General features: G+C 37.6%; 1 protein-coding gene across 5 annotated transcripts in view; it reads left to right on the forward strand.

Moving 5' to 3' along the window:
- NUCB2 (nucleobindin 2) overlaps positions 1–16086 on the forward strand; it is a 59047-nt gene that overhangs the window by 10594 nt on the left and 32367 nt on the right. For all 5 annotated transcript variants that reach the window (XR_012333475.1, XR_012333477.1, XR_012333476.1 and 2 more), the window contains exons 3-5: positions 6694–6837; positions 7438–7545; positions 12717–12843. Coding sequence is in view for 2 of the 5 variants with exons in the window: in XM_019948473.3 (XP_019804032.1) it covers positions 6694–6837; positions 7438–7545; positions 12717–12843 (379 nt within the window). In the remaining 3 variants the exon portion in view is untranslated. The remainder of the gene's footprint in view (positions 1–6693; positions 6838–7437; positions 7546–12716; positions 12844–16086) is intronic.

A 16086-nucleotide genomic window follows, 5' to 3' on the forward strand; every position in this document is an offset into this window, starting at 1 on the left:
TATAGCACAGGGAACTCTGCTCAATGTTATGGGGCAGCCTGGATGGGAGGGGAGTTTGGGGGAGAATGGATATACATGCATATGTATGGCTGGGTCCCTTTGCTGTGCACCTGAAACTATCACAACATTGTTAATCGGCTATACTCCAATATAAAATAAAAAGTTAAAAAAATAAAAATATGAGCTAGGAAGATTTCATCCTTACCAAGTGTACTTCAAAATAACCAAAAAAACCCAAAATATGACACTTATTTTTTATATATAACTGGTCTTTATCATACAAATAAAAGAAAATTTATTAGAGAATGGAAAAAATAAATAAAGTGTGTGAGAATGTGTGTGTGTGTGTTTGTGTGTATCTACACACTAATCAAAAGAGAACTGTTTTACCTATATTACTGTCAGAATAGACCTTAAGGCAAATTGGGGTATAAAGGTCACTCAAATGTGAAAAAGATTAAACCCACCAGAAACCTAGAAAATCTTAAATTTGTGTACATTTTTTTTTGCCGTACACGGGCCTCTCACTGTTGTGGCCTCTCCCGTTGCGGAGCACAGGCTCCGGATGCGCAGGCTCAGCGGCCATGGCTCACGGGCCCAGCCGCTCTGCGACATGTGGGATCTTTCCGGATCGGGGCACGAACCCGTGTCCCCTGCATCGGCAGGCAGACTCTCAACCACTGCGCCACCAGGGAAGCCCAAATTTGTGTACATTTTATAACATAGCCTCAAAATATTCAAATGAAAATGGACAGAATTATAAGGAAAAACAGATAAATCCAAAATTAAAGTGCAAGATTTTCACTTTTCTAGTATGATAGGACAAACAGACAAAAATCATTAAGAATGTAAAAATTGGATAATTAAGAAAATTTATAGAGTATGGCTAGTTCTAAAACCTCTTTACTTTTGTAGGTAAATGATATTTGTAAATTGTATTTGTTCCTTTTTTAATGTTCGCATTTTATTTTATAAGCTCAGATTTTTTGCTCTATTTTTCATTACTTTAAAAAAAAGTTGAAATATGATTCACATATCATAAAATTCACTCTTTTTAAAGTGTACAGTGTCTCACACTCTGTATGGGAAGTGTGAAACATTCCTGGCTTTACTTCATTCTTATTTTATCTAGATAGGAACTTTCTTTGGTAGTTGATTTTTGTATTCTTTGTATCCCAGCACCCAGATCTTCTATTTGATCTACCAAGGTAATTTTCAGCTGGCTGAATAAGCAATGTTTGGTTTAAAGACATTTATAAATCATATAATTTAATTTCTTACAATTGGTGTGAGTACAAACAATTTTAGTAGTATTTCTGATAAGGTAACAGAAAAGATCTACACATTATTCAAAAGAATAAGCTGATAATAGACTCTAAGAGCTTAAAGAATACTGAAGTCTAGTTAAAGTCTCTTTAAAAAAATTCATTATTTAAAAAAAATGAGGGGGCTTCCCTGGTGGCGCAGTGGTTGAGAGTCCGCCTGCCGATGCAGGGGACGTGGGTTCGTGCCCCGGTCCGGGAGGATCCCACATGCCGTGGAGCAGCAGGGCCTGTGAGCCATGGCCGCTGAGCCTGCGCATCCAGAGCCTGTGCTCTGCAACGGGAGAGGCCACAGCAGTGAGAGGCCCGCATACCGCAAAAAAAAAAAAAAAAAAAAAAAAAAAAAAAAATGAGGAAGCAGGGAAAGTTAACTGACTGACCTATGATCACATAGCAAGTGAATGGTACAGCTGGAATTAGAATATAGACCTAAATTTAGTTTTGCCTTACCCTTCTTAGATGTAACACCTGACTTTCATTTCCTTGAGGATCCAAATTTACTTTTCAGATACACATTCTCTTTGTCTCTCATAGTAGAAGAGGTTTGTGAATAATAGAGCTAAGGAGAGGCAGTATGTCCTCAAATGTTAGCATGCCTCAGAATCACCTATAGGGCTTGTTAAAACAGATTTTGCCCCCCCCCTTCTCTTCCTCACCCTCCTCAAAGATTCTTTGATTTAGAAGATCTGGAGTAAGCCCTGATAATTTGCATTTCTAACAAATTCCCAGGTGGTGCAGATGCTGCTCGTTCAGGGACCACACTTTGAGAACCAGTGCTTAAAAGCAGACATACTCTTTGAAGTCAGTCACTCCCAGGTCCAAACTCTGGATCTACGATTTACTGCTGTGTGACCCAGATCAAGTTTTTTAACTGATATGTTTCAGATTCCTGTACTATAAAATGGGAATAATAATATTTATTTCACAGGACCATTATAAGAAATAGATTAGTTAATATAATAAAAAAGTTTGGCATACTGCTTGCTACATAGTAGACACTCAATAGATGGTTTCTATTGTTATTTATAATAAGCCTGGGACCCAGTGAAATGTTTATGAACCATAAATTCAGTCAGTGTTTTAGAGTAGATGCCCAGAGACTTTCTGTCACTTTGAGATGCTGTCAGGACACAGACACATAGACACATTCATATATACAAACACATTCTTGCTTGACTCTCTTCATATTTATGGTAGACTTGAAAGAAGAGTGAGAGAGCAGAAGTGACAAATTGGTAAAGAGATTCCACTTCCAAGATTGGATTTATCTATAGTTTATTTTTATTACTCTCAGCTTCTATTGTGTATTGAAGTAAAGGTGGACACTATAAAAAAAAGAGCATATTTCAAGGTATGTGACATAGCTGCCAATTGCTAAGACAGAACTGCTTATTAATGTGTACGTGTGTTGTATTGTGGGAAAAGGAGAGCCTAAGGGACATCAGAGATGACACAGGTGGAGGGGAGAGATCTGTATGAAAGATTCTTTTAATGTATTTTTTTTTAATTTTATTTTTTTTTGGCTGTGTTGTGTCTTCATTGCTGCACAAGGGCTTTCTCTAGTGGCAGCGAGCAGGGGCTACTCTTCGTAGTGGTGTGCAGCCTTCTCATTGTGGTGGCTTCTCTTGTTGCTCTAGGCATGCTGGCTTCAGTAGTTGCGGCACACAGGCTCAGTAGTTGTGTCCCGCGGGCTCTAGAGCACAGGCTCAGTAGTTGTGGTGCACAGGCTCAGCTGCTCCGCGGCATGTGGGATCTTCCCAGATCAGGGATTGAACCTGTGTCCCCTGCATTGGCAGGCGGATTCTTAACCACTGCACCACCAGGGAAGTCCTGAAAGATTCTTTTGAACTCTGGATTGACCACATCAAGGGATAATCACAGTTCCTGATGGGGTCTGCAAAATGAAGTTATGGAGGTATATCCCTGAGCTGACTTTCTCTGTGTACATTATTATAGAGAGACTATTCAAACCATTTTAGCAATTATTCATTTTCTAACTGTACAGGTACCATGTTAGGGGCTGGAGCTTAATTAAGCTCCAGAAGTGTGTGTAGAAGACATCAAAATTGACTTGAGCAGTTAAGTCATAACTTGGGCCTTTCAACCATGATTACACTTAAAACTTTTACGTTGTTTAATGGTCATTTGGTCAGCCTGTTTACAGTGGCATATGGGACTTGCAAAGGTAAACAAAACTTTCAATTCAGGGTTTTTAAAAAAACAACTAACTTAATATTTTTAAATTAATTTTTTTAAAGGTAAAAGGTATAGCTAATAAATACTTGAAAAGATGCTCAACATCATTAGCCAGTGAAATGCAAATCAAAATCACAGTGAGATACCGCTTCACACCCAGTAGGGTGGCTATAATAAAAAAGATAGACAATAGCACGTGTTGGTTAGTATGTGGAAAAATTAGAATCCTCTTATATTGCTGGTGGTAGTGGAAAAAGGTGCAGCTGCTATGGAAAACAGTTTGGCAGTTCCTCAAAAAATTAAACATGGAGTTATGGAATTGACCTAGCAATTCTACTCCTAGGTATACAACCTAAAGAATTCAAAATATGCTAACACAATAACCTGAACACAAATGTTCATAGTAGCATTATTCATACTAGCCAAAAAAGTAGAAATAACCCAAATGTCCATCAACTGATGAATTGATAAACAAAATGTGGAATATCCATACAATGGCAAATCTATTCAGCTGTAAAAAAGAATGAAGTGCTGGGACTTCCCTGGTGGCACAGCGATTAAGAATCTGCCTGCCAATGCAGGGACACGGGTTCGATCCCTGGTCCAGGAAGGTCCCACATGCCTCACAGCAACTAAGCCCGTGTGCCACAACTACTGAGCCCGCGCTCTAGAGCCCACGAGCCACAACTACTGAGCTCATGCGCCACAACTACTGAAGCTTGCACACCCTAGGGCCCGCATGCCGCAACTACTGAGCCTGCATGCTACAATTACTGAAGCCCGCGCGCCTAGAGCCTGTGCTCTGCAACAAGAGAAGCCACTGCAATGAGAAGCCTGCACACCCCAATGAAGAGTAGCCCTCGCTCCCCGCAACTAGAGAAAGCCTGCGCGCAGCAACGAGACCCAATGCAGCCAAAAAAAAAGAATGCGGTGCTGATTCGTGTTACAACATGGTTATACCTTGAAAACAATGCTAAATGAAAAAAGCCGGATACAAAAGGCCACATGTTTTAGATGAAATGTCCAGAATAGGCAAATCTATATAGACTGAAAGTAGATTAATGGTTGCCAGAGACTGAGAGAATAGGGGGAGTGGGGAGTGACTACTAATGGGTATGGGGTTTCTTTTTAGAGTGATGAAAATGTTCTAAAATTGGATAATGGTGATAATTGCACAGCCTTGTGAATATACTAAAAACCACTGAATTGTACAATTGAAAAGGGTAAGTTTTATAGCATGTAAATTGTGTCTCAAAAGAGCAAAAATAAAACATGTACCTACAGTGAGCATGAAGCATGAATGAGAAGTAAACTTTGTTGTCATAAAAAATAATTGTGGGAAGAGGAGGTAATTCATGGTTAGGAAAAGATTCTGTGGAGAAACAAACCATCCTTCTATTAGAGATTCATAATGCAGAGTAGCCGATCTGAAGTTCTGAAAGTCTTATGAAGGTGGAAACTTATTTAGCTTCATTGAGCCAGTATCTCCCAAACATTTCATTATAAAAACCATTTATTCACGGCAATCATGTTGAACTAGTGTCCTAGAGAAGAGTGAATCTTGGCCTTGAGCGTACGTATATAGGTGGATCACCTGGATTGTTTGTTGAAACAGATTCTGGGTCCCCACCCCAGAGATTCTGATTTCAGAGGTCTTGGCTGCAGGCTGAGAATTTGCATTTCTGACAAGCTCCCAGATGATTTTATCCTTCAGGTTTGAGAACTAAACTTTGAGTAGCATCTTTATAGAATAGTCAAATCCTGTACCTTAAATGGGTGAATTTTATGGCATGTGAATTATATCTCAATAAAGATGCTAAAAAATTTGATATACTAGAAATAGCACTAAAATGTGGATTCTAGTGATTTTGTTAATGCAAGACAATGCTCTATGAGTGATTTGTTTCCATTAAAAATTTCTTCATCCATAAAATGAGTCACTGTTCTATGTATTACGTAGGGTTGTGATGAAAATGAGGCAATGTACTCTTCCAAATTGTGTTCTGTAGATAAAAACATGTTACTTAAAAAAAAAAGTCCATGGCCAGCTAAGTTTGGGAGTCTCTAAATTAATAATGCATATTCCAGATTGATGGTCAGACCATTATTTTTGACTTGGATCCTAATATCACTCTCTCTATATAAAATCAATTAAGTATGAGCTTTTTATTCATTCTAATTCTTGTAGTAGATCCTCTGGAGCTACAAAGATCCTTATGAAGTAGAAGCTGAATGAGCAAGGTTTGAATAATATTGCGGGACCAGCAGTATTTGTTCCTCTTTTGCTTCAATGCTGTTACACCCTGCTTGATATTTTATTGACCTATTTATCTGAAAAATTATTGGCCAAACAGAATTTTAACATAAGACTATTGGCTATGGTAAAATAATGTCTAGGAAAGTTAAGAGAATACTTGTAGCCAGTTATTTGTCTCTTTTAAGCAATTTATGTTCATAGAGCAACTTATTTTCAAAATTCGATTGAAGCTAATTTAAATATTATATCCAGAAATAATTTTGGCTCTTTAGTATTTTAATAGAGAAAAAAATAAATAGTTTTTCCTTCTCTCTTTTTTTTAAAAAAACTATTTATTTATTTGGTTGTGCCAGGTCTTAGTTGCGGCTGGCGGGCTCCTAGTTGCAGCTCGCCAGCTCCTTAGTTGCAGCATGTGGACTCCTTAGTTGCAGCATGTGAACTTTTAGTTGCGGCATGCATGTGGGATCTAGTTCCTTGACCAGGGATCAAAGCCGGGCCCCCTGCATTGGGAGCATGTAGTCTTAACCACTGTGCCACCAGGGAAGTCCCCCTTCTCCCTTTCTTAAACTTGGACTATTTATTTTAAAAAAAATTGAGTCCCTCATTACTGTCTTTATCTGAAGCTTTTATAATTAACCAAATGTTTTCTTATATTATATAGCAGTTTAAACTTTAAAATTTTGTTTACTTGTCATTTCAATTTTAGCTGAAAAGCATTTCTTTCCTGATTTTCTTTAGTGATCTATTTTAAGCATTATTTTTGATGTTATAATCTATTTTAACCCCTTTCCTAGAATTCTTTTGTTGAATTAAACTTCCTGAAATTAAATATATTATTAATGTGGCATTGGGAATGCATGTATATATAGTTTGAAAACGTCTTTTCAGAACCTTAATATAATTGTACCTTTATTTCAGATGATGTGGAGGACCATCCTACTACAATACTGTTTTCTCTTGGTTACATGTATACTTACTGCTCTTGAAGCTGTGCCTATAGACATAGACAAGACAAAAGTAGAAAATGCTCAACCTGTGGACAGTGCAAAGATAGAACCACCAGTAAGTGAATGCTAAAGATAACCTTGTGGGAAGAATTTTAACTAAAATATTGCTAAGAATTTATTACTTATAAAATTGGACATTTAGGAACTATTTCTGAAATAGCAGTAAAAAGAGTATTGGATAAGCATATGTTCTTTAATATCAGACAAAGTTTTTTTAATGTAGTTATATTAGATATATATATATCTAATTAGTATATTAGTGTATAGAAGAATTAATCATAATATATTTCCAATGTAGAGATAACCAACCAAGAAAACGTACTATATTCAGAGAAGAGACAGATAACAATGAGGAGAGACAGGTGACAAGGGGGTAAAACCAATTAGTATATTGGTTAAGTATTCACTGTCTAAGCCATGTAGAAAATCTACCTTTATGTAAGAGTAAAACATGACATTGGTTCTGATACAACTCTCTTCATTTGAGAAATACAGCTTTTAACTTTGGCTGCCCAAACTATCAAAGTAGGTATGTCTCAATGCCATTTTGCTAGACGTTTTTTATTTTGTTTGTTTGTTTTTTTAGGATTGAAATCTTTAGATACAGGAAAGGAAAAACTTTCAGAAGAGTTACTGTTTGTTTCTTAATTTGAAGGATACTGGACTTTATTATGATGAATACCTCAAGCAAGTGATTGATGTGCTGGAAACAGATAATCATTTCAGAGAAAAGCTCCAGAAAGCAGACATAGAGGAAATAAAGGTAAATGTAATTAAATAATTATTTAACAAACACTTGAGCATGCCAGACACTGAGCTAAGTATTGGGATTACAAAGATAAGACTCGGGACTTCCCTGGTGGCACAGTGGTTAAGAATCCACCTGCCAGTGCAGGGGACACAGGTTCGAGCCCTGGTCTGGGAAGATCCTACATGCCACGGAGCAACTAAGCCCATTTGCCACAACTACTGAGCCTGTGCTCGAGAGCCCGTGAGCCACAACTACTGAGCCCGCATGCCACAACTACTGAAGCCCATGCACCTAGAGCCCGTCCTCCGCAGCAAGAGAAGTCACTGCAATGAGAAGCCTGTGCACTGCAAGGAAGAGTAGCCCCCGCTTGCTGCACCTAGAGAAAGCCCGCACATAGCAATGAAGAGCCAACGCAACCAAAAATAAAAAAATAAATAATTAAAACAAACAAACAAAAAACAAAGACTCATTCTTAGCCCTTAAAGAACCCTCAAGGGAGACTAATATCCAGAAAAAGATTACTAAGATAAATATACGCTGAGTGTATAATACATTTTGGAGATACAGAGGATGGACACCTAATTCAGTAGGAAGCAGTGGGGGAAGGTGGGAAGTCTTTCTTCCTGGTAGAGATTATGCCTGTGCTTAAATATGCGGCTGAGAAAAGGAGAAAGACTGGGAGACATGCTAGGCCAAGGTACAAGGGAACAGAGACAGGAATATATAGGAACCTGGAAGGAGTAACTGTTCCTGGAACCTGGCCTGGGAAGTGGAGGCCATGACTGGCCAAAAGATGAGGTTGGAAAGAGTCATGGGCTAGATGACAGAGGGCCTTGTACATCATGGTAAGGGGCTTGAATCATGATGTGAGGACAGCAGGAAGCTATTCAAAGGTTTAGCACAGGTTTAGTTCTGGTGTTTTAATCAGGTCCAGATTAATAGAAGACATAACGGGCCATATCTTATCTCAATAGGGGAGGTTTAATTATTTGTCTCTGTCCTAAGAACCCTATTTATTTGACATTATCCTAGCCCTAGACATCTCCTTAGTATTCACAATAAAGAAAGAAGGTTGTAAAAACCAAGATCTGACGTGAGAGATTCTTTTAAAGCCCACCCTTGAAGGGTAATGAATCCACTTAGTTAGGTTTATCTTAGAGTCAGCAGTAAAAAAAAATTCCAATGATTTAATTTTAAACTTTCAGTTATAACTCTCAAGATAGTTTTATTGGTTTGCTTATGTTATTTTTGTTTATCTGTTTTTAACTTTTGTAAAAAGTTATCTTACCTGGAACTTTGTTTGAAGGAAAATTTCTGAATCAAACATCCTTATTTTAGTCTCTGTCCCTGGTCTGGGCCCCTGTGAAAGTCTGACCCACATTAGGTTGTGGCCACTATCAGAACCTGTGTGTGGCTTTTATTTATTTTATTTTATTATTTTTTTAAAAAATAAATTTATTTATTTATTATTTATTTTTGGCTGTGTTGGGTCTTCATTGCTGCACATGGGCTTTCTCTAGTTGCCGTGAGTGGGGGCTGCTCTTCTTTGAGATGTGTGGGCTTTACATTGTGGTGGCTTCTCTTGCTGCAGAGCATGGGCTCTAGGCGCTCGGGCTTCAGTAGTTGTGGCACTCAAGCTCAATAGTTATGGCTCACAGGCTCTAGAGCACAGGCTCAGTAGCTGTGGCGCACGGCTTTAGTTGCTCCGTGGCATGTGGGATCTTCCCAGACCAGGGCTCAAACCCATGTCCGCTGCATTGGCAAGTGGATTCTTAACCACTGCACCACCAGGGAAATCCCTGTGTGTGGCTTTTAGTTCACAGCTGTCCTCTTGGAGGCTGTGAATTTTTCTGGGAGAATGGTAACAGCCTTATGCCAATAATTCCCTTGAATTATCTTTATTTTATTTTATTTTATTTTTTTGAATTATCTTTTTTTTGGTGGTACGCGGGCCTCTCACAGCTGTGGCCTCTCCCGTTGCGGAGCACAGGCTCCGGACGCGCAGCCTCAGCGGCCATGACTCACGGGCCTAGCCACTCCGCGGCATGTGGGATCTTCCTGGACCAGGGCACGAACCCGTGTCCCCTGCATCGGCAGGCGGACTCTCAACCACTGCGCCACCAGGGAAGCCCTGAATTATCTTTTTTTAATTGAAGTATATTTGACATACAGTATTATATTAGTTTCATATGTACAACATCATGATTTGACTTTTGTATACATTGTGAAATGATCACCACAATAAGTCTAGTAACCATCTGTCACCATACAAAGTTAATACAGTATTATTGACCTCATGCTGTACATTACATCCCCATGACTTATTTATTTTATACCTGGAAGTTTGTACCTCTTGATCCGCTTCACCCATTTCACTCCTCCCCCAACCTCCCTCCACTCTGGCAACCACCAATTTGTTCTCTGTATCTATGAATCTGTTTTTTGTTTGGTTTAGTTGGTTTGTTTGTTCTGTTTTTTTAGATTCCACATATGTCATGCGATATTTGTCTTTCTCTGACTTATTTCACTTAGCACGATATCTACAGTCCCCTGAATTGTTTTGAGAATAATCTCGTGTTTCCTTGAAAAATTCATTTGAGCTGTGGAACTAATTTCCTGGGATGAATGATATTTAATGTAGAACTTTCAATGTCTCTTATTTACTTCAGTTAGGACTAAGAGCGTTATTTGGGGGCTAACAGACAGTGTGGGTAATGGGAGTTACTATATAGAGATAATCAGGGAAAAGAAAACAACAAGCTTGCCTTCTTCGGTATAGGAGAATACTTTTATAACTGTCTTCCTTTCACAGTCAATTCCTATTCCCTATAGGGTTGCGTGGAGGGAGACAAAATGAAGTAAGTTAAACAGTTGTTTAATGAAAAAGAAATTGAGTAAAAATAGACAATAAAAATCAAGCCGACAGAATCATTACAAACAGCTGAGCAAAGCCTCCTGTTTCAGGAAAAACTGGAAAAAAAAAAGTTAGAAGTTGTCCTTTGTTGTCAGCTAAGCATTTTGAAAGGAGAATCAGACTATGTTTCTTCACTTACCAAACATTGCTAACTGGGAAGATTATGGCTTCACCCACACCACTTCCCTGAATGTACTTTTGTGAAGGATATCAGTTGACTTCCTTATTTTTTTTTTTTTAATTAAAAAATATATTTATTTATTTATTTATTTGACTGCACCGGGTCTTATTTGCGACATGCGGGATCTTTAGTTGCAGCATGCGGGACCTAGTTTCCTGACCAGGGATCAAACCCAGGTCCCACGCACTGGGAGCATGGAGTCTTAACCACTGGACCACTAGGGAAGTACCTGTCAGTGATTTCTTAATTGCCAGATCTAGTGAGCACCTTTTATTCCTCTTCTTACTGGACTCCTTTATTTTATCTCAGTGGTTCTCAGATTTTAAATTGTTAAAACAGATTTCTGGGCCCCACCTCCTGACTTTCTGATTCAGTAAGTCTAGGGCCTCCATATCTAAAGTTCCCAGGTGATGCTGATGCGTCCACTTTGGGACCACACTTGAGAACTATTGTTTTATCTAATAATAATGACCATTCTCTCCTTGAAATGTACTACTCTTTTTGCTTCTGTAACAGCATATTCTCTTAGCTCTCCTCCCTCTCTGAACAATCTTTCTTGGTCTTGCTTGAGGCGTTTCTTTTCCTTCCCTTCCTCCCCCTTGACTCAGTCCTGAAGGGTCTGTGTGCCTGCTGGCTAGTTAGACTTGCAGTTTCTGATTGAAAATGCATTTTTAAACAAGAGAAGGTAAAGCACTAGCTATTTTGTCTCTTAAATTTTGGAACATTTATAGAATTACTCATCTATGAAAAAATGTAATCAAAGGAGACAACCTAAAAAAGATGAATTTTGAAAAGTTGTTTATATATGGAATGACTAAAGCTTAAGGAGGCCACATTACTTAAAAAAAAAACTATTGAAATATAATTCACATACCATAAAACTTGCCCCTTTAATGTATACAATTCAGTGGTTTTATTATATGTACAGAGTCATGTAACCATCACCACTATCTAATTTTAGAACAATTTTATTTCCCCCCAGAAGGAACCCTGTACCCATTAAGCAATCACTCCCCCTTTCCTTTCTCTCCTCAGCCCCTGGCAACCATTAATCTACTTTCATTATCTGTGCATTTGCCTATTCTAGACATTTCATATAAATGGAATCATACAAAATTTGGCCTTTTGTGCCTGGCTTCTTTGACTTAGCATAATGTTTTCAATGTTCATCATGTTGTAGCATGTATTGGTGTATTCATTCCTTTTAATGGCTGAATAATCCACTGTATGGATGTTCCATATTTTATGAATTCATCAGTTGATGGACATTTGGGTTATGTCTACTTTTTTGGCTCGTATGAATAATGCTGCTATGAATATTCATATTTAAGACTTTATGTGAGAACTTCCCTGGTGGCGCAGTTGTTAAGAATTCTCCTGCTAATGCAGGGGACATGGGTTCGAGCCCTGGTCCGGGAAGATCCCACATGCTGCGGAGCACCTAAGCCTGTGTGCCACAACTACTGAGTCTGTGCTCTGGAGCCAGTAAGCCACAACTACTGAGCCTGGGTGCCACAACTACTGAAGCCCACGCACCTAGAGCCCGTGCTCCACAACAAGAAAAGCCACCGCAGTGAGAAGCTTGCACACTGCAACAAAGAGTAACCCCCGCTCACTGCAACTAGAGAAAGCCCGAATGCAGCAACGAAGACCCAATGCAGCCAAAAATAAAATATAAATAAATAAATAAATATTTAAAAAAAGACTTTATGTGAATATATGTTTCAACGCTTTAGGTATATACCTAGGAATGGAATTGCAGGGTGATATGGTAACTGTGGGTTTAACTTTTTGAGGAACTGCCAAAATTGTTTTCCAAAGTGGCTGCACCATTTTGCAATTTAAGTTACTTTTTGAGTTTCTTCTTTGTGCTTTAATTATGCTTTTCTAAATTATATGGTTTTTAGACATCTTGATTTTAGAGTTACAAACTGAATATCTTCTGAAAGAAATGCTGTTTGTAATGTCAGATTTATCTAAAATAGTCAAAAGTATCACTACTTTATTATAACCCTATTTTTAATATATTGTGTCTTATCTAAAAATGCAATGGAATAGATAAAATTAATTTATTATTTTTGTTAACAGAGTGGGAGGCTAAGCAAAGAACTGGATTTAGTAAGTCACCATGTGAGGACAAAACTTGATGAACTGAAAAGGCAAGAAGTGGCAAGGTTAAGAATGCTGATTAAAGCTAAATTGGATTCCCTTCAAGGTAAGTGCTAAAGAAAAGGCAGGAAAATTCCAATATTTGGTTGTTAAGGTCAGTTTACAGACCATGTTCCTATAGTCAACATTTAATGTTAGTATTGATTTGGCTTCTCTTATTTTTTTTTAAATTTATTTATTTATTATTTATTTATGTATTTAGGCTGCACCAGGTCTTAGTTGCGGCACTCGGGATCTTCATTGCGACATGCGGACTTCTTAGTTGCGGCATGTATGTGGGATCTAGTTCCCTGACCAGGGATCAAACTCAGGCCCCCTGCATTGGGAGCATGGAGTCTTACCCATTGGACCACCAGGGAAGTCCCACCTTCTCTTAATTTTTAAAATTTAATTTTTTGAATAGGTTATATATTCATGTCATTCAAAAATCAAAATGATTAGCCTTAAATAATTATATCAGTAAAAAGGAAGAATGAAGAATAATGAATTAAGCCACTGATTTAAAAGAGGAAAAATAAAATCAAAGCAAACCAAAAGAAAGTAGAGAGAGAAAATCTAATTAGAACAATTTCCATAGATGAAATAGAACAATCGTCAGAGCTAGCTCCACAGAAACACCAGGTTCAGATAGTGCCAAAGGGAATTCCACCAAACCATTAAAGATCAGATTGTCAGTGCTATTTAAAGTATTCCAGAGCATAGATTAAGAAGGAAACTTCCACACTCTTATTATGTGTTGATGCCAAAGCCAAAATTATTGGACGTTAAAAGAATATTCTATCATAGCAAGTGGATTTATTTCAGGAATGCGAGATTAACTTAATTTTAGGAAATCTAATGCTGTAAATTATCATATGAATAGATATAAGAAGAAAGAAATTTTTGGTGTGACAAGAGAAATTGTAAAGTCAAAGGACAAATAATGAATCAGAATAAATCTTTGAAATTTGTATTTTTTTAAAATTAAGACAATTTTTTTAGTGCAATATAAGGTTCACAGCAAGATTGAGGGTAAACGCAAAAAAAAAAAAAAGGACACGTGTTTAGGGCTTCCCTGGTGGCACAGTAGTTGAGAGTCTGCCTGCCGATGCAGGGGACATGGGTTCGTGCCCCGGTTTGGGAAGATCCCACATGCCGCGGAGCGGCTGGGCCCGTGAGCCATGGCTGCTGAGCCTGCGCATCTGGAGTCTGTGCTCCTCAATGGGAGAGGCCGCAACAGTGAGAGGCCCGCATACCGCAAAAAAAAAAAAAAAAAAAAAAGATTGAGGGTAAGGTACAGAGATTTCCCATACACCCTGTCCCCAAACGTTCATAGCCTCCCCCAATACCAACATCTCCCAACAGTGTGGTACATTTGTTACAATTGATGAACCTACACTGACACATCATAATTACCCCAAATCCATAGTTTATATTAGAGTTCACTCTTGGTGTTGTACATTCTATGGGTTTAGGCAAATTTATAATGACATGTATCAACTGTTATAGTATCATACAGAGTAGTTTCACTGCCTTAAAAATCCTCTGTGCTCTGCCTATTCATCTTTCTATATTCTTTTAATTTTAGACTATGAGAAGATTAAATAGCTATGAAGCAGAGTTTTTGAAATGTGAAGATATCTTAAAGAAAGTAATCTCATTGTTCATATGATCATCTCCATATATTCAGAGAAGGCATTTGACAAAAATTAACACCCGTTCGTAATTTTAAAAAAGTAATAAAATAGTAATCAATAGATACTTATGTAACATGATCAGATATGTCCAACTCAGCTACACATTGGGGAAACACAAATATATTTTCTCACTAAAATCAGAAACAAAACAATGATGCTCACGGTCACCACTACTAATTAATATTGTTTTGGAGGTACTAGCCAAAGCAATTATACAAATGAAAAAATTGGAGGTAAAATAATCGGAAAGTAGGGGATAAAACCATCTCTATTTGCAGGTAATATAATTATTCACTTGGAAAACCCAAAGAACTTGTCTGAAAAACTTAGTATATGCAAAAGTAAAATTCAGCAAGGTAAACAATATACAGAAATCAGTGTTTTTCATATGTACAAACAACAGCCAGTTAGGAGATATAATGGAAGAAAAGACTCCATTTATGATACCAACAAAGATAAAACACCCAGAATAAACCTATTAAGAAATGTGCAAAACTTTCAGATAAAAACTTTAAAGTGCTCCTGAAGAACACGAAAGTAGATTTGAAAAAAGGGGAAGACATAACATCTTTTTGATACAAAGACTCAACATTATGAACATGTCAGTTCTTAGGTTAATTTACAAATTTAACATGATCCAAATAAAACTGGCACTAGGCAAGTTAATTTTAAAGTTCATATGAGAAGGGAAATGAGCAAGAAAAGCGATGTGCCTCTGAAGAAGAACAAAGAAGAAGGACTAGATATATTAGATATTAAAATATATCACTAAGCCTCAGACATTAGAACTCTATGGTTTTGTCATGTAAGTAGAAAGACCAGTGGAACAAAATAGAAATTCCAGAAATAAAATTAAATACATATGGAATTTAGTTTGAATTAAAGGTGGTATCTCATTATTAGTGAGATGAAGATTTTAAAAAAAAATAAGTAGTCTTAATAGAGTTGGATAGCCATTTGGAAAAAGGTAGTTAGATTTATATCTCATATACATCAGAATAAGTGCTTATATAAATCAAAGATTTAAGTGTAGAAAATAAAACTATAAAAGCAACAGTTGACAGCATAAGTGAATTCCTTTATTGTCTTGGAATGGCCTTTCTAATTATGAATCAAAATCCAAGGGCCAGCTTTGGCAAGTGGGAGACCCTTCAGTCTGGCTCCTGTGTCCTTGTAACGTGCCCCCATCTGTTGGTTATCTGGGTGGTTCATTGTCATCAATAAATATCTGAATACTTACTAAGGGTGGAATAGCAGTTCTTAAACTTCAGATTGCATAAAAATCACCTTAGGGAGCTAGTTAAAAATGCAGATTACTGGATCTCACCTCCAGATACTCTGATTCTAGGGATGAGTAATCTGCATTTTATCTTTTTAAAATAGTTATTTATTATTTATTTATTTTTATTTTGGCTGTGCCGGGTCTTAGTTGTGGCATGCGGGCTTCTTAGTTGCTGCATGCAAACTCTTAGTTGTAACATACATGCAGGATCTAGTTCCCCGACTGGGAATCAAACCTGGGCCCCTGCATTGGGAGCATGGAGTCTTACCCAGTGGATCACCAGGGAAGTTCCTGCATTTTAAACATGTACCGCTGGTCAATGGATCATATT

Source organism: Tursiops truncatus, chromosome 8 (genome assembly GCF_011762595.2).
Source record: "Tursiops truncatus isolate mTurTru1 chromosome 8, mTurTru1.mat.Y, whole genome shotgun sequence".
Lineage (NCBI taxonomy): Eukaryota > Metazoa > Chordata > Mammalia > Artiodactyla > Delphinidae > Tursiops > Tursiops truncatus.